At 45.0% G+C, this 27687-nt stretch overlaps 2 protein-coding genes across 2 annotated transcripts in view; one reads left to right on the top strand and one right to left on the bottom strand.

Annotated features, from left to right (window-relative positions):
• The window catches only part of SMYD2 (SET and MYND domain containing 2), a 50330-nt gene extending 48383 nt beyond the window's left edge, over positions 1–1947 (top strand). The window contains exon 12 of the mRNA XM_061160956.1: positions 1513–1947. Within this exon, the coding sequence (XP_061016939.1) occupies positions 1513–1593 (81 nt within the window). The 3' untranslated portion in view covers positions 1594–1947. The remainder of the gene's footprint in view (positions 1–1512) is intronic.
• Positions 1948–5525: 3578 nt separating this feature from the next.
• The window catches only part of PTPN14 (protein tyrosine phosphatase non-receptor type 14), a 112696-nt gene continuing 90534 nt past the window's right edge, over positions 5526–27687 (bottom strand). The window contains exons 15-18 of the mRNA XM_061160955.1: positions 24866–24994; positions 21478–21712; positions 17954–18117; positions 5526–12844 (exon numbers count right to left, since the gene is read on the bottom strand). Coding sequence (XP_061016938.1) covers positions 12716–12844; positions 17954–18117; positions 21478–21712; positions 24866–24994 — 657 coding nt within the window. The 3' untranslated portion in view covers positions 5526–12715. The remainder of the gene's footprint in view (positions 12845–17953; positions 18118–21477; positions 21713–24865; positions 24995–27687) is intronic.

The following is a 27687-nucleotide window of genomic DNA, read 5'->3' as shown; positions in this document are numbered from 1 at the left end:
TTGTTGAGGGTACGTGGTGAGGTTCTCATTCAAACTGGGGTCTTTCTGAGTTGAAAGCTTCAAGTCCACCCACTCAGGCTGGGACTAACACACGGGAAGACCCAAGACCCTGGGCGCAGTGTCTGCCAGCTGCCCTGTGCCCAGTGGGTGAGGGCACCAGGCCGTGCCCCTTACCTTACAGAAGCAGTCACCATCCTGAGCATCGCTTCTCATTGCTCTTTCTATGGCTGTCAATAGCTGATGAAATACAGTCTTTGGGAGAGTCGTTATTTATGGAGAAGCCAGAAGTTGATCAACTGTAACCTTTGGGACAGTCTCTTTGTACCACTAAGAGCAACACCTTTGTAAAAGTTGGGGTCATGGACTAGGCCTGGATGCCAAACCCTCCAGACTCCCCAAACCTCCCCGGTACACTATACGGGAAGAAGGAGTATGGTCCCACATGGGGGAAGGAAGTGCCAGGGCCGACCCAGCCTGGACGTGGGAGTTAAAGATCAAATATTCTGTTTTTAAACCACGGAATTGGTTTTTCTAAGATGATGTTTATTGCCTCATTGAGGTTGGAAGAATATTAACCAGTTAGGTCTCAGTTGCAGAGTAAGTACACTAATTGAAGATCCCTGAAGGATAGAGTGGATCTGAGGAACACGAGTCCTGACATGAATGCAGGGGGTTATTTAAATCAGGTGATTCCTGAAGGCTTGCACTCCTGTTGGTTTGAGATCTAGGAAGAGAATAGTAGAACAGAAAGGAAGGCCGGTCAACAGTCACAAGCCATCAAAAATTCCCTATTTGAGGGAATGGGAATAATTTAAGTTTTTCTGTGAATAATACTTCTGAACACAGAAGAGCAAGATAAATTGTTATGGATTACATGAGATATATAATTCCTATATGCCAGGCACTTTTCTAAACACTTGATGTGTATCAACAACTCTGAGAGGGATGTATTGCTCCTGTTTTATTGTTACAAATAGATGAGGAAACTGAGGCACAGAGTAGTTAAGTAAATTGCCCAAGGTCACACAGCTAGGAAGGATGGAGCCACTACAAGCTCTCTCATTTGAAAGAAACCTTATTAAATATATTCTCTCTGGATTCCTCATATGAAACTTGTGCCTATTTTTAAGTTTTTAAAGAATACATAAAAAGAGGTAAGCATACACTTCTCGAAAGGAAAAAATTATTTAGTCATGTCTTAACACATTAGTGATGTAAACTAAAACCAGAAAGGTTTGTCCCTAAATCATTTCTCTGTCATTTCTTCAGATACTGAAGAATGTTTTCCTCAACAGTAGAGACTGGGTGACTAGTTAGATATGAGACAATCTTGTCTTTTTCCATTTTTAAAAGGAAAAAAAAAAAAGCTAGACTGGAGGAGAACACAGGCTCTGAAAGCCACTTTGTATCCTGCACCTTCAAGCAGAGAAGTCAGGCCTGAATTAAAGTCAGCCTAGGGGAGGGACGGGGGGCTGGCTTCAAACTCTCAACCCCTGTTCCTCTCTCTCCTAGGCCATCGCCATCATGGAAGTAGCTCATGGCAAAGACCATCCGTACATTTCTGAGATCAAACAGGAAATTGAGAGCCACTGAAACTATGCTGACATTTTAGTTTTTATTTAAATCCTAGTGCAGAAACCTTCAAGGATTTGACTATTTCAAATCATTCACGTCACGCCAGCATTTCTGTAAACTCGCTGAATGAAATCATGACTTGCACTTAAACCTTACACGTGGCTTACTTGGACATGGGTCTTACTCTTTGACCTGAAATATCAAATTCATTTTTGAATGCTTTTTGTTTCCCCTAAGACATCATGGCATGGTTTCATATATTGTACTTCGGACAGATTGTGTTTAAAACTGTATTTTTCCCTTCATGACTACTGTAATGTTCTGGACAAACATGAATGATGAAAGAGAATAAAAAAGATAATAGTAGTTGAAGTTTGTGTTTTCCTCTGTTGGGTGAAAGTCACTCAGTCATGTTTGATCCTTTGCCACCCCATGGACTGTAGCCCACCAGGCTCCTCTGTGGGATTCTCCAGGCAAGAATACTGGAATGGGTTGCCATTCCCTCCACCAGGCGATCTTCCCAACCAAGAGATCGAGCCCAGGTCTCCCACATTTCAGGCAGATTCTCTACCATCTGAGTAACGAAGGAAGCTGCCTCTGTTGGTTGGGGGAACATGAGAGACATCACTAGATGGACAAAGGTGCATCTAGCCAAAGCTATGGTTTTTTCCAGTAGTCATGTACAGATGTTAGAGTTGGACCATAAAGAAGGCTGAGCACTGAAAAATTGATGCTTTTGAACTGTGATGCTGGAGAAGACTCTTGAACGTCCCTTGGACAGCAAGGAGATCAAACCAGTCAATCCCAAAGGAAATCAACCCTGAATGTTCATTGGAAAGACTAATGCTGAAGCTGAAGCTCCAATACTTTGGCCACCTGCTGCAAAGAGCCGACTCATTGGAAAAGACCCTGATGCAGGGAAAGATTCAGGGCAGGAAGAGAGGAGAACAACAGTAGGTGAGATGGTTGGATGGCATCATTGATGCAACAACGGACATCATGAGTTTGAGCAAACTCCGGGAGATTGTGAAGGACCGGGAAGCCTGGCGTGCTGCAGTCCATGGGGTCACAAAGAGTCAGACAAGATTTAGTGACTGAACAACTAGTGTATTTTTCATTTCAGTTATTGTATTCTTCATCTCTGGTTTTCTTTGTTCTCTAATTTTTTGTTAAAAACTTGTAACTTCTTGGTCTGTGCATCCATTCTTCTTCCGAGTTCTTTACAGTCATTACTCTGAACGCTTTCTCTGGTAGATTGCCTTTCTCCACTTCACTTAGTTCTTCTGCCATCTTCGTCTGGTTCCTTTGTCTGGAACATTTTCCTGTACCACCTCATCTTGTCTGAATTGCTGTTTGTATTTTACGTGTATGGTAGCTTAGTTAGGTTTCTCGACCTTGGAGAAGTGGCCCTCTGGAGGAGACGTCCTGTTTCCCAGCAGAACATTCCCCCTCTCGTTGCCCAAGCGGTATGCTCTAGGAGTTTCCCCTAAGAGGGCTGCGTGTATCCTTCTTTTGGGGGGCTATGTGAGTGGTCTGGTAACTTTGGCCCCTAGTCTGGTTGTTGTCATCCCTGCCTTGTATGGATGCTGCTGGCTGCTACTTAGTGGGGCCTGGTCTTGAGGCAACTGAATGCAGAACCCTTAGGGGCCTTGGGTTGGTGCTGGCTCACTGGTGGGCAGGGTCAGGGCCCAGAAGATGCCAGGGCCGTTGCCTGCCCACTGGTGGCTGAAGCCAAGTGCTGGATTTAGTGCTGGCCTACTGGTAGGCAGAGCTGGGTCCTGGAGTTTGGTTACGGGGCTCGGAGAGCCCAGAGCTGTTGTCGGATTGCTGGCAGGGCTGGGGGAGACCCAGTTCCTGGGTCTGGTTACTGGAGACGGGTTACTGACACAGTTGAGTGTGGGGTCTGGGGTGTCTCAAAGCTTGCGTTGCCCTGCTAGTGGGCAGTGATAGGGACCAGCTGACTCCAGGGTAGGGTCTGGCCTCTCTTTTGGGTGGACTCATTCCATTGCAAGATTGTGGTTTTCTTTGGTGTGGTGTCTGCCCCCTGGTGAGTAAGTCTGGTCTAGAGGCTAGAGCAGGGCTGGGGCCTGTCCACTGGCAGATGGAGGTGGGTGCTGGACTCCTGGTGGGCAGGGCACGGTCTAAAGGTGTGTCGAGAGGTGGCTGTGGGCTCAGGAAGCTTCTAGGCAGCCTGTGTGCTAATGAATGAGGCTGTCACTCCCCAGTTAGCTGTTTGGCCCGAGGCAGCCCAGCGCTGGCCCCTACAGGCTGTTGCGTGGGGCCATTTTGGCACTAATGAGCTGGAGGCAGGATCCCACGATGGCACCTGCTCGTGTCCACGTGGTAGACCGCCCCTCAGTACGGCTGCCGCGTGTCCACATCCGCAGGATAAGCCACGGCCATCCCTGCCTCTCAAGACCTGCAGGTAGGTTTCGCCCAGGCTCCTATCAAATTGCTGCTTTTTGCTGGGTCCCAAAGTGCGAGAGGTTTTGCATGCACCCTTTAAGAGTGAAGCCTCTGTTGCCCCCAGTTCTGTGTGGGGCTGCTGAAATTAAGCCCCATGAGCCTTCAAAGCCAAGTGCTCAGGGGGCTTATCTTCCTAGTGCAAGACCCCCAGGCGGGAGAGACCGATGGGGGCACTCAGACCCCTCACTCCTGTGGGAGAACCACTGCAGTAGAGTTATTTTCCTGTTTGTGGGTCACCCCGGGACCCAGGGAGCGTGGGACTTGATTATGTCCTGAGTCTGCCCCTGCTACCCCTTATTGTGGTTCCTTCTCGTGTCTTTCACTGTAGATCTTTGCTGGTGGGTGCCAGCTTGTTCATAAGTGGTGGTGCTGTAGACAGCTGTGATTTTGGGAGTGTTCATGAGAGGGGGGGAGCTGAGGCTCTGTCCCACCGTCTTGCAGGGATCTCCTATCAGCTTTTCTTTTCAAACACGACGTCGTTTTTCTGTTAAAGACGTATCATTGTCTTGTTACCACGGTCAGCTTGTACGCAGCACGACCCGTGTGTTTAGTGACGTTTGCTTGCACCCCGTCACCCCGTGTGGCGTACGGTGCCTTCCATCTTTATGATGTGAAACAGGCCGGGACGCCTCTGTGGGTAAATGACTCCTTGTACAAGTGATAGGGCTGAAAAGTGGGTTAGTTGCTGAAGTGCTTATAGCGCCCTGTTACTTATCGAAGAGACATGAAGACAGGGTCCACCCTCACCCCCAGGGGCTCCCCGTGAGAGTCTATGGCAGTTGATTGGTTGGCTGAAAATATGGGCCAGGGCTGGGCTCTGCCCTCACTCAGTCGTGTCTGACTCTTTGCAACCCCTGGAATGCAGCTCGCCAGGCTCCTCTGTCCATGGGATTCTCCAGGCAAGAATACTGAAGGGGGGTTGCCATGCCCTCCTCCAGGAGATCTTCCTGACCCAGGGATCGAATCCACGTCTCTTGCGTCTCCTGCATCTGCAGGCAGATTATTTACCACTGTACCACCTGGGAAGCCATTTTTAAAGAGATGAGTCATGCTGTTGATAAACTTGAAAGACAAAAACAAGAGTTAGGGTTTTCTACAGCAGCCTCTGCCTATCTTTTCTCCGTCTTGACAGACGGATCTGAATAAATGACAGTGGGGTGGGGACAGCACATTCTTGGCATTTAATAAGGGTTATCACTAGCTGTGAGAAAGCTCCATTTCTAGGTTCTTCACACTCTATTTACCTAGCAATTACCCCTTTCATGTTTTGTTCTAACAATGATGACTTTGGGAAATTTCAAACTAATTCTTCAGCATGTTATACAGGAATGAAAAGTGGGTAGAAATAAATGGGCTTTAAAGAAGTTAAAAAGCAGGTTTTTCCCAGGCACATTTGCCTATGAAAATAATCCTAAAAGTAAGCAGATGCTTTCAACTAAGGCAAAACATACAGAGTACAGAAAAGATTCAACTGTTTTCTCTGAAAAAAAAAAAAAAAGTTTATTGCATTTGGAAGTCAATAGATATCTTTTACAAAAAAGGTTAGAATAAAGATCTCACATTTGTAAAGGCACATATGAAACATTTTACAGCAATGACAAGGGCAGTGAGAACATAAAACAATACACAACTAGGACCAATATCTAAAGACTTTATAAAAACAGATAAGAAACAGTGCAAAAATACTGTCAAAAGTCAGTTTCATACACTTCATAACTGTGTATAAAACTGGCAAGCATAAGCTTATTTACTGATATAAAAAAAGCACATAGAATAGCATGCATAGATTTATTTAAGGCTTTTAATATTATCAAGAGAGAGTCTATAGCAAAGTAAAGTTGACATGTGAATATTAATCACTCCCCAACTCAAGGGATGTCCTATAAATGTCTCGCCCTCCCCCTCCTTACAACTAGCTTGTCGTAATGAGACTGGACTTCCATCTTGCAAGGAAGCCAGTGGACACCTCGGGGAGAAGAACGGGTTCTCAGGATCCCAAGTCCCTACTCTGGAATGCATTTCTCACAGCAGTAATGCGATAGGTGGTTAAATGTCCAGGTCGGCCCACGCCAGCCAGCCAGCCACGTACGGCTGACTGCCCTGCAGTTCAGTTGTGTTGGATGTCAGAAGGCTTCCCTGGACTGACTCAAGAACCTTAAGAACAAACCAGTTTCTACATTAGGGACTTGTCTGTACATCTGAAATGAGACCTATTAAACATCAACTGGCTTGAATGATATAACAATTGACAACATATTAAAGACAGAGACCAAGGAAAACTTCAAAATACTGAATTAAGTAGCACAATTATAGTCCAGTGAAACAAAATAGATTGGCATGTTACTTGATGTAACACAGGTTATATAAGGTTACACATTTAATAGTCATCTGCATATGTAAACCCTTTTTTATCCCATTTACATATATATCCTCAAGCAAGTCAGTTGACTATTGAAGGAACAAAGGACATACACAGGAAATCATCTCTGATGAAGAGTAACCTTACTTTTGAAAGGATAAGGTTGATAGACTTTTAAAGATTCCAAACTGGCAAGAAAGTTCAGTCAAAGGAAGTTGCAGTAACATTTTACACCGTTCACGTTGGGGGCAGAAAATGGCTCTGAATTACAGCTCTCAGTTCCAAGCTGAAGGTATTTATTAGCGAACACTGCAATTCAGGGAGGTGGGCGGCCCTGAGAAATGCTGAGAACGCCAGGCACCCCTGCCCTGAGAGCCAGCCGAGCTCAACTCGAGCAGGATTCCTGAGCTGTTAGCAAAACAGTTCCACCCCAAGGCACAAAAAGACCCCAATCCAATGTTTTCAGGTTTGTCCCCAAGACCTTTGTCAGGTAAGGTGGCCTCTGAGCTTCCCTTGAGGAGGAGGTTGGGAAGAAAGGTCCCATCACAGACTGGATGAATAGCAATCCTGCCCCTCCCTAGACAGCTTTGCAGCTTGTAAAAAGTCCGCAAAGAGCCCAGAGCTTCACCCATTTCACCTGACCGGCCAGGCTGCGTAGAAGCCACGATGAAAGGAACATGGTCTGCAGGAAGGGGCTGGAGACGATCTGACCACATGTGTCATTATGCCAAAGGCAGCCACTGGGGAATCCATAGAAGGTCACCTCAAAATAAGCCTGAGAGACTGCTGCAATCTTTGTTCAAACAGGACTGATCATCGAATCCAGCTTTTCTTTCATCCCTTCTAGTCCTGAACGATAGTGTTGATCACCAAGGGGAAAGAGAGGGAGGAAGGTCGACTTCCTGGTTGCTGACAGCACCTGACTATTTTCATTCTGGTTGCTTCCATTTCCCAGATTCTATTCCTTGAAACCACACAAATGCCAGATTTTACTTTTTGAAACTATAGAAGCATGTTAAGAATTAGATTCTCTAATTTTATAATTTGGAACGATTTTTAAAGAGTGAGTCCCTGTGACTAGATTCAACTGTTTTGTAAGGGTTGCACTAGGAGGGTAAGGAAGGAAAAGGTGTTGCTATCGAGAGCTGCTCCATAAAAGCAAATGAGAAAAGGAAAGGTCGGCACCGTCCCAAGCGCACGTGGGGTGCTCTTAGAAAGGAGGGCGACACCAGAAAAGTATTCCCACCTGTGCTCTCAAGTGAGACAGGGAACTGCCATCATGTATGGACATCTTCCTGGTTCTCATGCCCTGATTACAAACACGACATGCTGGAAAGGGGGGCCCCCAGAAGAGACTCAGTCGAGATGCCCAGGAGCTGTGATGGCTCACTCCGGAGCCATGTGGATAAGCAAAATGTTGTGCTGAAAAGGCTGCCAGCAAAGGCAGGGCCCCTAGCAAGCAAGGGGAAGGGTCTTCCTGAGCAGTGGGTCCAGGCAAGCATCAGCACCCAGAACGTTCGTCAAGCTCTCCCACAAGAGCGAGGACACAGTTTAAAACAACCAGCAAGGGTGAAACCGATCTTCCCACTGCAGCGAGGTCTCGCCTAGGAGTGCCACCTCATTTCCATCCCTCTGACCTCACAGAGAAGGATAGAGTAGGAGAGACACCCCTGAATTCAAAAAATTCTTTGTGAGTCAAGAACGTTTTGACAGCAACTCCAAAGCTGATCTAAAAAAAGCCTTCCTCTTCCTCCCCCCATTTACAGCTCTTCTCTGGGCAAGCTCCTGGTGTTTTGGGCCAAGAATGGTCTTGACGGCCCAAAGCATGGCAGAGGGAACACAGACTTTCTAGACAGATGCTCATCATAGTCAGGCTTGCCCATCAGCTCATGCCATCCTGTCTTAAAACGTCCTTGAATTTATTTTTTAAATGGGAAGGCTGACCGAAGCTGAATAGGAACTGATGCACATCCTCCCTTTTACAGCAGCAAACAACAATAAATTATGCAGTCTCGTGACATCGACTGGATGCCAGATATTCAATGCCAGCCTCATGGACGTTTTAATAGAGAACTTTTCAGTTTGGCCTTGAGAAAGAAGATGCAACTATAATAAGCTGGAAAAAATAAGGAAGGTAGTGAGAAGGTAAGAACACCCACCATCTGAGTTTCTAATGGAAATGCAAAAGCTCAGAGCAGGCAGGATAAAGGTTGAGTATTGGGCAAGCAGGTCATCGAGTTTCTCAGGACCCTATGAAGAATAGCGATTTTCAGGGTAATATGTATGAGTTGGCAGAATTTGACTGAATACACCTGCCCATCTCTCCCAGGAATGTTGCTGTTCCTTTCAACAGTAAGGTCTTCTGTCCCCAAATGTCTTAGAAGCTGAGGCAAAGAGAAGGACCACTCTGCTCCCTTGCTCAGAGCTCAGAAGTGTCAAACAGAATCTTAATGTCCTAGAGATTTCCACCCTGTAGGGCCAACTAGGACTATTTCAACCCTATAGGGCCAACTAGTTTGTCACCCATGAAGTTCTAGACCAATGGAAATTTTGTGCAGTCTCCATGAAAACTCCAAATTTCTCCATTAGAAAGTAGTGTTAGATGAACTGTTACTTTGCTCACAAAAAGAAATAACTAAATAAGAGCATGATAAACATCTGATAAAATCCATAGGCCATAGAACAAAACACAGCTGCAGAATAATCTTTGGTAAAACATGAGGAAGCTGAATTCCCACAAAGAGCCACCTTAATAGCCCAACAGGAATCACTTGGTGCTTCTGGAAGTTATTAGTCTAGATGCTGCCAGTTATTCCCAACACGAAAGAGGAATGAAGGGTAGATTAACACTGATATGCCTGTGACTCAATCCCCATTCCTTGAGTCTAAGCTCCTTGGCAAACATATTAGAAGGTCCCTGTGCTTGCCCACCCCTTGACCTCAACTGATTGACAGATTCCTGCCTCCCCAAAAAAGCAATAACTCTACCCACTTTCTCCGTTATACACACGACTGGAAATGGGGAAGAGACTTGAAAGCACATTTTGCTTTGTCACTCTGGACACCTTTGGGCACACAGATTATGTTCCATAACCACTGGGCTGAGGCCAGCTAATACGGACTATACATCAAGAAAGAACAACAGCTGAAAACCCCCAGTCATGTGCCTGATGGCCAGCCCTGCTTATGAGAATCCAAAGTGCACTGACATCTCTGCCAAGTGTGACTCCAAGCCCCAGGAAGACAGCCCACTCACCAAGTGAGGTAAAGGTCATTGCAGCAAGGCCATAGGTTCACAGAAAGAACACAAGGTACACACTTTCATGTTCATTAGCTCTTGAGAAAAGACATATGGTGTGTTGGGATCCACACTAATCAAGGGGCAGAAACAAACTGTACATATTAGGTTGATCCAAGTGAATTTGCTGTCATTGTAAATAAAGAAAATGATCCAAATACTGGAAATTTCATATGCGTCAGCCTGGAAAAGGATAAGGAAGGTCGGTAGCTGGATCAGAGTACTGACTTACTGTAGCCACCAGTGTTTACAGAAGGAGCTGAGTGTAGGCAGGACAAAGGTTAAATGTGTCCTGGGCAGCCAACGGACAAGTCTCACAGGACCCAGCAGAGCCCACGAGGACCTTCTATCCAGGCTGACGGAGGAAGGTGCCAGAGGACCAAGGGACTTGGAGGCCAATGACTGACTAACCACAGTCAACAGATAGTCGTGCTTCTCAATCTAGGACCACAAATGTTGTAGAAGTCAAGTTCTCTCTACTGAGGGTTCTCCAAAGTTTATTACTCAAAATAGTCCACGTGGAGATGTTTTCACCTGCCCTGACCTTACCGTTCTCGCCAACTGAGGGGAGGAACTCAATTCCTTGCCTATAAAGGGACCAGTGATTGGCATCCCTGCCTAAAGCCACCAAATCCTCATCTGCTTCCCATCCAGGGAAAGAGATGTGTCTAAAGATAAATACAGCCAAAAGGCAGTGTCCCCTTAGAGCCTAAGGATTCCAGTAAAGCAGAGCAGGGCATGGTCTGGCTTCGCTGGCAACCTCAGCTCAGCTCAAGGATGAAGACATCAAACTCAGCTCCCCCTGGTCCAGGGACCACAGTAAACAAGGATGAACCCTGGGTCAATACATCCAAATGAGATGGATGAAAGAAACAAGACATTTCAACCAGAAAAACTGCAAACCCAGAGGCATGAAAGTGTTGGATGGCCTTGTGGTGACATAGTATCTTTTTTTTCCCCCTCCATTTTTTATTTTCTCCCCACTGCAGCAACAGACCCCGGCAGCTCCAGCTTCAGACTTGATACGTCGTCAGGAACTCATTCCAAAAGCTCTAACTAGATAACTAATTTAATACACTTTGCTTCAAGGTTTATTCCTTGGCTTGCTTCCCAGATATAAAGCATCTCTGGGCAATTATGATGCAGATGCCACTGAAAGGACTTTAAATGGCTGCTGCTAATTTAACAGGAGATAGGTTGGCACTTACTGGAGATGCGCAAAGGAATGCAAAATGGGCTCAAGGACCAAAAGCATTTGTTTTTAAAAACAAAATACGGGGAATCACTTTTAAATGTTTTCCTTTGGGTTTCAATATAAACTCTGGCTAGGAAGTTGGATACCGAGCCTACTTCTTGTCTACATTTTGTGCGTTCGTGAATATTCCCTCAGCTCGAAGCGGCAACAGTGAGTGAGCTGAAATGAGGGCCAAGAGTGAAGGGCTCAAGGAGACTGCACATCTACTCGCTGCCCACATGAGACATCAACAGTGGCCACGCAGGGCGCTGAGAGAGGAAAGAGGAATGCCGATGTGGTTCATCAAACAATAAGCCAGTAACTGCAGACCAACCGTTAAAACATCCCTAACGGCAGAGTATCCCAAGGATGGAAAGTCTCTAAGGAAAAGGAAACAAGTACCTCTCTGCCTGCTGATGATCCATGTTCTGAGCATCTCCTTGCGAGAGTTATGAGCTCTGATCCACTGAAAATACATGTCATCCTAGTGGTTTTCCTTTTTCAGATCATTCAGCAAAATTCCAGACCCTAGGGGGCTCAGTAGAAGCTCTACTCCTGACTGATTCTTCAGTCCTTGGAGGAGAAGGGAAGAAACCGGCCCTTGCCAGATACTCTGGGTCCAAATACAGACTCAGGTGTGAAACTGAGTCTGGCCAGGTGTGAAACCGAGTTGATTCACACTCCAAAGAAGCCCATCAGGAATCAGCTTCCACACCCGTCTACTGTGTGGTGACTGGAAATCACAAAGGTGCACTCCTTCTGGTGGGTTGGATGCCATTCTTTCCTTGTACTTACAGCTCAGGAGGTGGGGAAAAAAGGGTAGCAGAGGAGGAACACATCATGGAATACCCACAAAGGTCAATCTTAAGAACAAAGCCACAATTGAAAAGTTGTACCAAGAAAAGGCAGATGACAGAGAGAAGAATTCCCCAAAATCAGCAAGAGGGAAAGCATCCAGAACATGCTCTATTGTGTACTAACATATGAAGTTCAGGACGGTGACCAGTGAACCAAGGTTGTTGTAGTTTGGTCACTCAGCCATGTCTGACTATTTGTGACCCCATGGACTGTAGCCCGCCAGGCTCCTCTGCCCATGAGATTCTCCAGGCAAGAATACTAGAGTGGGCTGTCATTCCCTCCTCCAGGGGATCTTCCCCACCCAGGAATCAAACCCGTGTATCTCTTATGTCTCCTGCATTGGCAGGCGGGTTCTTTACCACTAGGGCCACCTGGGAAGCCCCCATCAAGCTACAGGAACCCCCAATATAAGAGAATAGTGTTGTTTTCCCCCTTCAGAAATAGGGTCTTAGCACTTTATATTTTAGGATGCACTCATTTTCTCGCCATCTTTGATTTGGATATGAGCAATTAGGCTGATGAATTTCAGAGTTGGTCACAAATCTGGCTGCAACTTCACTAGAGATGTGTTCCCTTCTGCCTCTGACCCCCCAAGGATGCACCAGGCAACCCTCCCTCCCTACAGCCCTATTTACACTGCAGATCAGTCAAAATGTGGTTCAAATGAAAAGGACTATATTATTGTGAAAACTGCCTTAGGATGATTCACAAAAGTTATCCCAAAGGAGGAAAAAATAAATTATCTCATATAAAATAGTACACGATGTTTGTGAGTGATCTTGGCTCCCGCCTTCAGGGAGTCCGTGGCCTGCCTGCTCCGGCCATCTGCGCCCTGCTGGGAAACAGATGTTGTCTGGAGGTGTTTCCCCATCCGCGAGATGGAGCTGGGTCCCTCTTCCGGGAACTGACGGCGGGGATGTGGGGGTTAAATGAGTCTGGAGTTTTGGAGAAACTGGATGAGGACCTGGTAGACAAACTTGTACTGAGCGATGGTCTGGATCATAAACATTCTTTGCTCCCTGAGGAGCCTCAGCATCATCGGTACTTCCACCTTCTGCAAGAAAAGAAAAGATGCTGAGATGATGGGGGGCTTCCCTTGGGTCATTTCTCATTCCCTTACCTGGAATGAGGAATGTATTTACTCGCGGCCCCTGGACAGGTATGGGAGGAAACCAAAGACAGCCCCCTCTCGGTTACCCCCGTCAAAGACCATGCCTACAGCTGGAGAAGCTGGTTGTCCCGCACCACTGGTGTGATTTTAAATACAGATCAGTCTGTTAGAGAAGACAACGAAGCTGGAGTTAATCCCAAATGGTTCCTCTCAGGGCTACCATGGCCCAATGGGAGGATTTAAGCCACTTATGGGTCTTCATTTCTTCCTCTGTGATGTCAGGATACCGATGCTTTCCTTTAATGCCATGTAGCCTTGGCCAAGTCAGTGATGGTTCCTCGGCAATAACATGGGGTGATAAACCATACCCACCTCACAGGATCAAACGAAGAAATGCATGTAAAGCATTTAGCACAGTGTCTCGCACACAAGAGCTCTAGATAAAGACTATTCAGTGTCTCAGTATTGGTGAAATAAGAACACCTGTGCCCATCCTGCCATCTCGTAGGACCTCAGGTATAACCATGTGAGATAATTTATGTGTAAACCTTTAAAATGTCAAAGCACAGTCTCTGGACACCAGTCATGTTTTGAGTGATAGCCTTTAACTGACAACATCTTGAGCATTCAATGAAATTGCCTACATGTAAACTCTTTGAGTATGTCCAATGGGAAGGAATGAAGACGAGGGGTCACCGGTGCCCTGGTGTGCTTCCCACCTGCCACTTCCCTCCTGGACCAGCTGGGGCAGAAGCACCACGGAGTCCATGTGCCATCACGCCCTTGGCACACGTCCCCCTGTTCTGGGAGCCCTTAGTCCAGGGAAGCGACCACACCCAGGAAATTACCAAGCACTGAGCAAGCATCGAAAACAGAATAATAAAAACTCAGTCATATATGTCTTCTCTTCCTTTACTGTCAAAAGTCATTTCAGCTATTTCCAAATTTTGTGTAGCTACAATACCACACATGCCGTCCTATTTTGTTGAGCTTCTCCGCAACGAGTTAAGTAACACGCACCACAGATTTAAAAGGGACAAGTCCCTGGTAGGAAGGAAAGAGAGAAAGGCACATGAATCCTCAAACTATTAGTCAAAATACAGAGCCTAGACCACAAGCTTCTGATGGTAACTAGTGGGTCTGTGTCTAAACTATATTCCAAGGTGACTGACATAATATCCAACACAGAGCACCTATCACAGACAATTAACATACTGCATGCTGAGCCTTACTCTGTGGCGGGCCCTGAATATAAGGATAGAATAAGACTGTTTCTACCTCATGCCCATCAAAGGCTCTGATGAGAGAGGCAGAGTCACATAGGAGCTAAGAGTTCATCTCCCCGTGCCTCAGCTTCTCTTTGTTAGATGCAGGTTCTAACAGGGATTCTCCAGGCAAGAACACTGGAGTGGGCTGCCATGCCCTCTGTGGGGTCACAGAGAGTTAGACGTGACTCAAGGACTCAGCAAGCACTAGTAGGACCTCTCTCGTAAGGCCACGGGAAAGGCTACGAGCTGCAAGGCTCGTGAAACAGTGTTAGTACACGCACAAGGGCTCAGATGCTTCAGCTGTGTCAGACTCTTTGGGACCCCATGGACTATAGCCCACCAGGCTCCCTCTGTCCATGAGATTCTCCAGGTAAGAATGCTGGAGTGGGCTGCTATGCTCTCTTCCCAGGGATCTGACCAACCCAAGGATTGAACCCAAGTCTCCTGCACTGCAGGCAGACTCTTGACTGCTGAGTCACCAGGGCAGTCCCAAGCGTTGGCACATGGTAAATGCTAAACACATGTTAGTTGTGGTTATTATAACATTTTCATTCTCCTCGTCATCACCACCACCCCCTTCATCATCTCCACCAACCTCTCCAGCATCTGTATTACCTCCCCCACCCCCACCACCATCTCCTTCACTTCCACCTTCTCCTCCGATCCCACCACTACCTCCTCCAGCTTCCCCACCTCTATCATCACCACCACCACACCACCTTCTTCCCTCCACCATCACTTCCATTTCCACCTCTGCCACCACCACTGTCATCATGATCACTACTGTCTCCATAACCTGTAAGACTCAGCCCCCGAGGCTCACTCAAGTGTGGTGTGCTAGCTGATATGGGGCTGTTTGGAGATAAGACAAAGGTTTCTCCTGGTCCTCAATGAAATCCTTCAACTTGCCTTGAAGATTCACTCCCACAGGCTCTGCTGTCCACTGTCCCTAACTCGAGGAATCAGGAGGCCATTGATGCTTTCTCCACCGTGCTTAGGAGACATTTTCTCCCCCTACTCTATGAACGGGGGAGGAGGAGGTAACCGATTCAGAAAAGCAGCAAGATCAAGACATCTTGCTATGTGGCTAGTGAGAACCTGACCTTTTGTAATTTAGCTGATCTGGGACAGGCAGCCAGGAGAGAGTATCACAAACCATGAAAACGGTGCATTCTGGAGGAAAAAAATGTGTGGGCATTGAAATGTTATAGCTGACATTCGGTGACCAAAGGCAATGGGACACACAGAAGCTTCTCAGGGCAGCCCCAGAGAATCCCCTCCTGTTCCTACCTCACAGCTACCCAACTTCACAGTAAGGATCTTCGCTCTGATAAAAAGCGTTTTACTGATGAAATTAAAACTCTATGGATTACAGACTAAAACATAAAGTATCCGAGATCCAGAAGACAGGCAAAGAAGATGGGAAAGTTTCAACAGGAGAAAAATGGGACACCCGATTTTATACTGATTTAGCAAAACCTTTTGTTTAAAAAACAAAGCAACATGGTCCCACTCCTAAAATAAGGGTTTGAATTTTACTAGACAGGCCTGAAGCAGAACAAGTAGAGAACTTTTTTCTCCCTAGCCATCTACCAATAGCAGTTATGGGAAACAGCACTGATAAGGCTGGCTATATTTGTGCTAGGGGAAGGGAAGTGAAAAATATGAGTCATCTTGCTATCTTGGAATATCAATGGGAACAGAAGTCCTTTTTGGACTGACCGCGCGTTCCAGTAAAGAATGTTCTGGCATGCAACTGGGCATTGAGGAAATCCGCTATGTCTGGAAAAACCCCGTGGAGAGTCTAATCACCCCAAGCCTTCACCAAGTCCACACTGGGTGCTCGTGGCCAAATCCCTCGCTCTGCACCACGCTGGCTCTGACACGTGCTATTTGTGTTCCCCTGGGCCAATGACATCTGGTGATCAATGAGCCTTCATGTCGTTGCATTACTGAGGCTCAGTCTTTGATGGGTCTCCAAAGAGCGCTCAGCACAGAACGATCCTTCATGTCAGACAAGACAGAGAAAATAGCTTCTCAAGTTGAAAAGGAGGAAAGGGGAGCACAGGAGGGTACGTGGGGAATGGAGAAAAGAAGGGGAGTTTGTCAAAGAAACTGATATGAGGACAAGATCTCTAAGTGGATCCAGAGGGGACCATGAAGCCCTTTCTCCTCCCCAGGAACCCACTGGTGCCACCAGGGGCGCTGGGATACGCTGCAGCCACACGTACCCCGTTTCCACTGTCTCTCAATCCATCTTCCCAGCACTGAGTGGGTCTGGGACTTAGTGGGAAGCCATTACTCTAATAGAAACTCCTAGAGACTTCTAGTAGTGACAGGGAAGCAAACAACCCAGAAATCTTCCGTGAGAAAAAAGGATAAAAACTCACAGAAGACCATGGGATTTCTGTGATGTAGACTCAACTGACTCCGTGATGGGCATTTCGTTCCCCAACAGAATGTTTGTTTGAACAATAGGCCACATTGATATAACCCTTCTTCTACTTTTTAGCAGCACAAATCTTCATACGTACAGGCTGAAAGTTTCCAAAATTAACTTTTTATAGGCAGGGAACTTAAAACATCCTTTGAACATGTTTAAACTCAGCATTGACTGTTTTCCTAGAAGTTTCAATATAATAAATTTCATGGGGCAATATTTAAATCTCATTTTTCAAACCACTGATGCTATTGAGCAAATACATATATTGTTGGATAAATTCCTTCACAGAACGTACATGATAACATCTCCTGATTTTAAAACTACCATTTCAAAAGTCTCCTTTGATTCGCCAAGTTATACAATTTGGAAATTGAACAAGAACCAAATGACACTTGGCGTTTGGAGGCAGCGTGAAGACAAGAAATAATTCAGGGCCAGGAAGTGAAGGACCTCATTTCAAACCTTGGCACCAGTGCTTAAGAGCCACCTGGCCCTGGGCAAGTCATTCGATTGTTTCTGGCCCTGGTATCGTCATCTCTAAAATCAGAAAACTGACACAAGCTGCTATGAAGAATCCAACTAAGAAAAAATAAAGTGAAAGCCATTTAAAACCCCTACAGCCTCATGAGAATAAAAGGCAGATGAACTGGTCTTTAGCCTTTGATTGCTATTTTCTCATCTCCACAAAATCAAAAGTCCCTCAGTGTAACTCTCTGACCTACAGCAAGAAGGGAACGCCACGCACCGTGTGGGCACAAATATGGATAGCCACAGCCCGCATCTAGCGGGAAAGAGCTGGACGCGTCTAGCCCTCAGGTTATCCACCCAGCTCTGCTACACACCATTGCCAACCTAGACAAGAGCAAACAGCCTCCTCAATGAAACTCCCTCTGAAGAATGAAACATGTTTTTAAAGTATGCATGTTTTCACGGAGGAGTTAAGCCAAAATACATCCCAGAAACGCTTAAGATTCCTCTAAACTATATGGACTGAATAACCCACCATGGAGAATTACCCACAATAAAAGCAGACCTTCTACAAAAAACACTGCAGACTTTTGGAAGTCGATGCCAGTGAAGATCAGATTTTCTAAATGTTTCCTTTCTTACACTTTCATTTGGGTCTCTTTCACTTACATTTGGGTCTCTACACAGAGCAATGAAAGGGAAAACAGATAAGGAAGGTTGTAAATGTCAGAGTCCAAGTGGGAATCACAGGTCTGGAAAACTCCCGTCAAGAGAGGAAGCTAAGCAGTGGAAATGGAAGGGCACAGGTGAAAGGGTGGCCGTGGTGTAGACTGGCCCCCAAGGGGGACGATTCCGAAGCCCAGAGAGACTTACTTCATTATGCTCCAGGCAGTAGATCATCAGCTCGGAAAGAATGACCACGCCGGTCCTGCCCACCCCAGCACTGCAGTGGACCACAATTGGCGGGTGCAGGTTCTTGGTGCCTTCTAGCATGCTGTTGGTGTGGCGACGGACCGACTGGATCTCCTCCAAGTAGGCTGCAAGACAAGATGCAAATCTCGTCACTGAAGTCCTCCGTGGCTTTGCATACAAGTGGGGGGCGGGGAGGAGGGATGACAGGGATTTTTTTTTTTAAAGTGACAATAATTTACAGTTCTTACAAGACACTAATTATTTGGCTGGTACCCACTGTACAGTCCTGGATCCAGAAAGGACCAGCTGGGAGTCAATTAGTCCATGGGAGAATTTGTTCTTTAAATTAAATAGTTCTTTTTTAAAAATTAAATTCTGTTTTCCCTTCTGCAAATCCCAAAGTCCCCCAAGCAGATGAGTCTCGACATTACTTACAGCAATTCCTACTATTAACAGACTGGGATCAGAACACCAGTTAGGTCCCCTTGAAACGCCCGCCTGTCAGAGCCAATTTCTGGTGGGAAGAGCATCCATCTGCCCTTCCTTCCTTCCCTTCACTGAACGAGTGAACATCAGCTGAGGCTTGACTCCATTTTCAGACTTTAAAATAGACTTTGGGGAGCCTGGTTTTCAGCTTGGATCCCCTGTGGTTATGTGAGTAGCTCAAGGTAATGGCCCCCCCTTTCTTGGGGGCAATGTGTGTGTTGGGGGGGGGGGTGCCACCTCCCTCTTTGCTTCCAACATCTGCCTGGCCCCGCAGGGTTATGCAAGGGACTGTTTAATATTCTAATTGGTCACAAATGAAAAATTAGTCAATCTAAACCTTAAAGACTTTTTTTTTTCATGATCACAAAAAAAGGGGAAAGAATAATTGCAATCCTCATACACTCTAAGAATCAGAAAAAATCAATTAGTAGTTGAGATTTTATAGTTCAGGGGAGAAGCAGATTTGAAGGTTCTTGATGCTCAGAAAATCTCGTTCCAATGCAGCAGTGTAAAATCAAACGAGGAGAAAAATTCAGACTGCTAGAGAAAAAACCAGCATTCAAACCATTCTGATAATGTTAGAGCACCAGTTTACACACAATGACTAAGAACTGTTTTCCTTTATAACCTTATTTAATTAGTAATTTGAAGTAGTTTTACCCAAATGAACGTTTCCTACCATCAGTGATGTAAAATGAGATAGAACAAAACAAGATGGAAGGCAATCTGAGGTGACTACATAAAGTAGTTGCTATTTGTACCAACATGAGCTAAATACTGAGCATGGAATCCCCTTCACAATTTTTTCCCCCAGAGATATTAGGCGATAAACGTTCTCTGATGGCAGACAATGTTCACATACAAGAGACAAGGTTTTTCTTGTGTTAAATTTAAGGAGAGAAGTGAAAAGAATATTGATCAATAAAACAGATGCCACTATCAAATGGAATGTCATGAAACACAGAGAAATTAGATTTCAATGAATTCTTTCTCCAGCAATCATATTAATAAAGTTTCTTGAGCTGTAACTCAGTGAAGACCTCTGGATGCTGGAACACAGTTTGACCCAGTTCCTCTGCATCCAGGCAATCTAATTTAAACACAAACAAAAATCTCTTAAAATTCTTAATGACCTAAAGAGCCATCATTTCTAAGACCCTGCTCAGCACACTGGTCCTGAGTTTCTTAGAAAGGCAAATTAATTCATACTATTTAAAATTTTTCTCTATTTTTTTTTTCAGTAATTTAGATTCACCTTTCTTAAACTGGCTCAGATTTAAAAGATTTGATTGTGATTTTAGCCATCTTATAAACTCAATCTTTTATCAAAGCTGTTAGTCAATCATCTGATGGATTTACTTTTATTGCTTCCAATTTCTAAGTCTTGCTTCTAATAGCAATTAGCAAAAGATTACCAAAAAAGAATAAAAAGCACACTGTTACAAAGAAAGAAAATTCTGCAGAGGTCACCATGCTCCTTATTAATATTTTGGGCTATAGGTAACTGTCGGGCCTCAGGCAAACCACTAACCCACTCTAGATCTTGTTCTAGGTCCTCTGAGTCCAATCATCTTTCTTACTTTCAGTGTCCAACTCCTCAAGAACCATCAGCACATCAATGGGAAATGAAATACCCGCATCATAATCTTTCTAGTTGGACTTGTGAAATCGTACTTTTAGGTTTTTGAAAACTTATTCTCGCTTCTCTTCCCCACCCCTCCTATTCTAAATGAGTTATCAAAATGAAAATCAAGGTTTTGACATTCAACATCCTCCCTTTGTGGTGGTCAGGGGTCCTCTGCCAGCCGGTGAATCAACAACTCAGCAGGTATATAATCAATAATCTGCAGGGCACCCTCGGGCCTCCTTTCTAGATGGAAGGAGGCAGCAGTGGGCTTTCCCACAAGTGCAGGATGTTTAGGAAAGTCTGTGGAAAGGAAAGAGTGTGCTACAGCCAGCACCAGAAGCATCAGAGCTCACCCCGGCCTGTGATCACTGGCCTGCCTTCATCAGAAGACTGAGAGAGCCTTTAAAACAAAGACTGTTTCATCTCTGCGTGCTAAGAGCCTGATTCAGTGTCTGGCACGTGGTGGACACACACCCAGTTGTTGGCCTTTCAAATAGCTACTGCAGACAATCTGGATGAATTTGTTTCTAAGATGATCATAACTTGAAAAATATACATAAATGAATGAATTTGAAAATGACAGTTTCAAACACTACAGGTATATTTCAATAATTCTCTATTAGTTAGCCACCTATCTTTAATCATAGGTATGAGAAACTACTGATGGGGATTTACTGCTGGAGGAAATGCAGGGCTTCTGAGATATAAATCTTCCTGAGAAATTTTTAAAGTCTTTTTTTTTCCTTTACTTTATTGCTCTGTGTTTTTTTTTATTGTGGTAAAATATATTTAATGCATAACATAAAATGTACCATTTTAATCATTCTAAAAGTACATAACATTAAGTATACAGTGACAGTAAGTATAATCAGTGTTCTGCAAACATCACCACTATCCATTTATAGACCTTTTCTGTGGTCCCAAACAGAAACTTTGTATCTATCAAACTATAATTTCCTATTCCTCTTCCCCCTAGCTCCTGATAACCTCTATTATACTATCTCTATGAAGTTGCCTATTCTGGGAAACTCAACATGAGTGGAATCACACAGCATTTATCCTTTTGTATCTGGCTTATTTTATTTAGCATAATGTTTCCAAGGTTCAAGGATGTGATGTGTATCAGGATAGGTACTGAAGGTCTAAATCAAGGTAGAACCAATTAGTTTACCTTTAGCTCACTGCATCAATGGTAAAGAGAATATAAGTATTAATCTTCTCTGCTCTACACATACTATCTAAAGTACTATATACTTCAATGCTACAATACTTTCACCACCTAAGAGAAAGTATCCTCTCTTTTCTCTTTACCTCCAACTGATAAGATCATATACGCTGTTGGTAAAACTCCAACTGACAAGCAAAAACTTACACAGAAATCCTTGGACATCCTCTGGGCAGCCGTGGTCTGGCCAGTCAGTATATTGCAAATGCCACACGGTCCTTTCTTGCCCGGACAGAAGGTGCTTGACCTTCAAGCCTGTGGTTGCATAGCAACCGGAATCTGTTCGGAACTTTGTGGTGACCTTGAACTTGCCATAGGTGGCTGAGCTGTGCTTGGAACCCAGTTTGGGCCAGTATCGGTGGCTCTTGGTTCGTCCGCCTTCCTGAATCACACAGAGAAACAAAATTGGACAGGAGTCAAGGGAAGCTCTTATCCTCTTAGTTTTAAAATCTGAGGACCGCAGACAACCTGAATGACTTCTAAGTCACTGACTCAGTAACATCATGCAGTGCCTCCTACAGAGCAGATTTCACACATTTTAGCTAAGGCCAGTAATAAGATGTACCATGCAGTTGTATCAACAGAAAAATGTAAAGATTCCCAACCCGGCTGCAGCTGAATGTTAGAGAGAGGAGCCAGAGTAAGGATGAGCCAGAGATGAGAACACACTAGGTACTGTGAGAAGTGCAGGAAGCCTTCAGTGTGGATGGCAGAGAGGAGGCTAGTTAGAAAGGCCTTGTGGTCCACGGCAGGGAGTAGGGATTTGATGCCATGGACAGTGGGAAGCCATCCGAAGGTGATGAAGTGACCTTAAGCAGAGGAGTGAGAGATCTCAGTCATCATTCTAAGTCACTTCAGTCATGTCCAACTCTTTGTGACCCTATGGGCCGTAGCCTGCCAGGCTCTTCTGTCCATGGGATTCTCCAGGCAAGAATATTGGAGTGGGTTGCCATGCCCTTCTCCAGGGGATCTTCCTGACCCAGGGATTGAACCCACGGCTCCTATGTCTCCTGAACTGTCAGGTGGATTCTTTACCACTAGGCCACCTGGGAAGCTCCCATTCTAGGTCATGCTTCTCATTTCATATGCCTGACCCCAGGTACTACTCTCTGTTATCCCCACCAACCAGGGACACTGCCTCCATCATCTGGTGTCAATCTCCTTTTTTCCCCCCATCCTGATTCATTTGTTTTAGTCCCATTGCAACTGAAGCAGAGGGGAAAACTGACTCTACCCCTGTTTGCTCTCTCTTTAATTTTATCATCTTTTCTGGGGATATGCATTCTCAGCCACTTACAAAAACAGGTTCTGTTTTAAAGTTTTGCAGAATTTTGACATCACAGGGGTGGGAGCGGGGGTGGATGAGCTGGTGGCTTACAAGGGGACCCAGGGGACTTTCCTGGTGGTCCAGTGGTTAAGACTCGGTGCTTTCAATGCAGGAGGCACAGGTCTGATCCCTGGTCCGGGAACTAAGATCCTTCATGACACATGGTGCGGCCAAAAAAAATTTTTTTAATGAAAAATTTTTAAAAATAAAAATAAAGAAGGGTACCTAGGGCAGGAAGTGGGTGGAGAGAGAGGGGAGAGGCCCAGCATACAGGGCAGGGGGGAGTGAGCCGCAAGTGGTGGTTGGTCTGCTCACAAAGCAACATGTCTTCAGGGACCCATGTAGTCCTGCCCTGACTCTCTTGGTTGAATTGAGTCTTCTTAAATTTGAAGCACACCTGCCTCTTTTATTGAACCATCCTGTGAAAGAGCATTTACTGGAGGCCTTTACATAACTTGCTGAGTACCCACATCAACTTGGAGAAGGAAATGGCAACCTGCTCCAGTATTCTTGCCTGGGAAATCCCATGGACAGAGGCACCTGGGGGACTACAGTCCTTGGGGTTGCAAAGAGTCCAACACGACTCAGCACCAGCAACCTACATCAATTGCAGATTCCAAGAGACTGTAAGCCTCTGGCTGCTTCAGAGATCACTGGACTTTGTTCCTAAGGCTTCCTGTCACTCAAGTTTCAGCTCAAATGCAGCCTCCTGAGGGCCCTGGGCTGCCATCTAACCTAAAGTAGCCCCGCAGTCACCCTCCAGCCCATTACTGGTTTCACAGCACTCACCACTATCTGAGCTGACTTTACTGATTCCCTTTTCATGGTAAATCCCACTAGGATGTAAGCTCCCTGGGGACAAGGATCATACCTGCTGTGTTTACCACCTAGTCCCAGCCTGGGGTCAGCACAGAGGGCAAGGACATTGTTTTCAATGGAATGAATCCCTTCTAGGGATGTAATTCAATAGGGTGATAAAACTAGAGGCTTTAAGGAGCATTTACTCCCTGAGGGGACAGAAGGTCAGCCTAGAGAAATACAGCTGGCCTGAAAGGGCCCAAAGTCCTTTCATCACTACCTTCTAATGGGCTGTTCTGGAAAGCATCTGCTCAGAAGAGTCAATAAAAGGAATATGACTCGTTTTTCACTTCTTTCTGTTTCCTATCCTTTAAAACTTGTTAGGAAATGGGTATACAATAACATGCTGTGATGTGCTTAGTCAGTCAGTCATGTCTGACTCTTTGCGACCCCATGAATTGTAGCCTGCCAGGCTTCTCTGTCCATGGGATTCTCCAGGTAAGAATACTGGAGTGGATTGCGTGCCCTCCCTCCAGGGATCTTCCCAACCCAGGAATCGAACCCAGGTCTCCGACAGGGCAGGCGGATTCTTTACTATCTGAACCACCAGGGAAGCATGTGATACATGGTTAAAAAAAAAAAAACCCAAACACCCAGATGAAGCCTAACCCTTAAATGACTTCAAAACATAAGGTAAAATTTAATGGAGGGAACCAAAGGAAGTGGTTTAAAACAAAAAAAATTTAGACTGTGACAAGAGAAGAAACACAAAACATCTTTCCCTAAAGACAACAGGCTCTGAGTGAATTGCTAGATGGACTGGGGGTATATGCCAGTTTTGGCAACACCACATAGACTTCTTCAGTTACAATGGAAAAACTATGTTTGACTTGGCAAAGGAAGAAAAAGGTTTTTTTTTCTCTCTCCTCAAAGAATAGAGGCCTCCTCTACAGAAATAACAGCTTCTGGTCTTTTTTCAGCTGATAAACAGGAGAGCATGTGAGCTGCCATGCCCTGGGTGTGGGAATATACGCCGAGTTACTAGGAGCTCCCCCAAAGTTCTCAGACTCCAATGGAAAGACCATTGCTTTGTTAGGCACAACAAAAGTGAGCTGGCTGGACTGAAGTCTGGTTCTTTTTTGTTTGTTTGTTTGTTTGTTTAATTGTAGTACATGGCGATTCAAGGAAAAGAGTTAAAAGCTGGATCAAAATGGGACCTAACAATAAATCATCTTAACAAAACAAACCTATATAGAAATAAGGAGAGAAAAGAGATGCGCGTCAGAGAGAAAAGGATTTGCAGAGAAGCGATGCTGGAAAGAGGACAGCGCAGTGGAGTCCCGACACAAAGCTCACCTTCCGGCCACTCCCTCCCCCGGGGACAGATGGCGGGGTGCCCATTCCGCTTACCTCCTCTGCAGTGACCATGGCAATCACGTTCGCTCCCTGCTCCCACACCATCTGCCAGAAGTCGTGGCATGTGTGTGGCAGGGGCCCCTGAGTGGCAATGTAGTGCCATTCTGCCCCACCGACCACCACCTGGAAGCCAAGGGAAGCCATCAGAGAATGAACCCCAAATCCAGGACAGAATTCCATGCTGACCACAGGTCCTTTTGCAGCCACCTGAAAACCCTGGATAACATTTTTAGGTCCACTGTGCTAGTGCCATTATCAACAGCCCTGAGACCAGGAGTGGCTAGCGACACAGTTTCACATGAAAACATTATGTCACTCAAGCTTATCAAAATATACCTCATGGGTTTTGGTCTTCAACCCACAGTAATTATGTACAAATCAGTGCATATTAAAAACACACACATACACACACACACACACACACACACATATATCCACATGTATAATATTATATGAATATATATGTGTATAATCTAACAATTTTTACAGATATAATAGTTATGTTTCCAATATGCAATGTATTGATAACTACCATTCTTTTCTCCTTTTTATAGTCTATCCATGAAAAATAAAAAGCCAAAAAAAAAAAAAAAAACCCACAAACTCTTTTTTACTAAATTGGTTTCATACTCCACTACCATATTGTGGTTCATGGTCTGAGAAACAGTACTCTGTGGCATCCTTTTAAATAATAGAAAAGTCTACCATGGCATAACACCCCTTTGGAATAACAATGTCCTTCTACCACTGCCCTGATAGGAAGTGTGTGTAAACCTCTGTTGTACCTGCTGCTCTGTGCCTTACACAGGAAAGGTGTTATGAATGCACAGAAGCCAACAGTACTTGATATTTCATCACCACCTTCCCCTTTTGCAGTATCATAGTGTCCAACTGAACTCTGGAATCCTGAGATGGTTTTGGATAATAAAATCATCACCCTACAACAGCTCAGGGTGACCTTAGTGAGAAATGGAGTACTTCCTGCCATATCAAGAAACAAAGGATATCACCGTCACCACCAGCACGGATGGTGAGCTGGTGAGCCCTGAGGGGACCCAGGAAGGAAAGAACACCTGCCCTCTGGCAGCCACTCCCCACGGTGAGCCCCCAGGGAGCTCAGGCAGTGAAAAGACCATGCTGGCCCCAGATAGCTGAGGTGCGTATCAAAGGAATGATTTCAGTGAGCCCAGACTCTTGCATCTTCCCATACACAGAGAAGTGCTAAATTCCTTAACTTGGGTTATACGGTTTTCTTTAATTAACAATAATCTGAAAAAAATAATAATCTTCTGATGTTTGACTACCCGCCCTTTGTTGCAAAACTTCTATATAACCTACCTAGCTCTTCCCCTCGCCCCCGGGGAGCAATTCTCTCAGGTTCACTTGAGATGCTGTCTCCTTGGCTTTAAATCCTGAAAAATCCCCACCAAATAAAGCATAACTCTCAACTTTTAGGTTGTGAATATTTTTAAAGCCCACATTTGGAGGATAATTCTGCAGCGATAAATATCAGCAGTGGAGACTTATCAATAAAAAGGCACGCCCCAAGTGTGGGAGGTGATGCCAGCACGGGGAAACAGGGGCCTTTGGAGGGACTCTTTCTGGGTATCCCTTCATTCCTGTGCCTTGATATTGCCAAGTCAGGCTTCCTTACACATTCACTGGTGTGGATCTCAAGATAGCTTTAGGGGTAATGGAGTGATCACTGTTTGCAACTTTTTCTCTCATTTGTTTTATGAAACTATATACTAACTTGATTCAAACAAAAACCATGTCAGTTGTTATCTCGTTACACAAGACATGCTTAGGTCAATGCTGGCAAGCAAAATCCATTTTCTGAGTACTGGTGGGAGATGACACTCATGTATTTGCTGGCTGGCTAGGAATTTGGCTTATCTGTGGAATCATGCTTTTAAACATTATCCTCTCTGGCACCCAACATATAGGAGCCATAAATACTTCCAGAGTATGCTGCTGCCTGGGGCCTTTCAGCATATTCCCAAGTATTGACAGGAGGGTATTAAAAGCTGCATTAAAAACACAACCGCCAATGCTACTGAGGTAGGTTTCACAGATGTGATTTCACCTCTGGAGCAAACAAATCTCTGTTCTGTGTTAATGGCTGCTTGGAATCCAGGGAGGAAACACTGGCAAGATATACAACTATATTCCAAAAAACAAGGACAAGTTCTTGCAAGCTCTCTGGGTCTATTAAACGCACCCATGTCTAACCCAGATCCACAAGATGAAATGTGGGCCTCAGAGAATATGGAGGAAGGCACGTTTCTGTTAACAACGCCCGATGGGCACAGCCCATGCAGACTCACAGCTTTTTCCAGAGGGTAGATGGAAAACGGGAGGGTGATTTGGCCAAAAGAAGATAGTATATTACAGCTGTGGAAGATTTTCAGAGATACTCTAGCAAGAAGCAGCTGTGCGATCCGCATCTTTGAGTCCATTTTTTCAGTCATTGTTTTGTTATCTAAATTCAGCCCAGGAAACTCACCACTGTCAGCTTCCTTCAGAGTTCTATGGGGCTCTTTTTTTTTTTTTTTTAATTGTTTTAGTTTATTCATTGTTTTTTTTTTTTTATTCATTGTTTTTTATTGCATTATTATTGTTTTGAGAGTTTTCACTCTCAAAAATATGAGTAAAATACACAATTATGATCCATGAGAGTTATGCCATCCTATTTCTTTGGACAGGACTTTCTGACATTAAAAAAAAAAAAACAACTCTATGATGACCTAGAAGAGTGGAATGGGAGGGTGGCTCAAGAGAGAGGGGATATATGTACACATATGGCTGATTCACAG

The sequence above is a fragment of the Dama dama genome, chromosome 14, assembly GCF_033118175.1.
Source record: "Dama dama isolate Ldn47 chromosome 14, ASM3311817v1, whole genome shotgun sequence".
In the NCBI taxonomy this organism is placed as follows: Eukaryota; Metazoa; Chordata; class Mammalia; order Artiodactyla; family Cervidae; genus Dama; species Dama dama.
The sequence above is the reverse complement of the archived record's forward strand: the minus strand, read 5'-3'. Positions and strand labels throughout refer to the sequence as shown.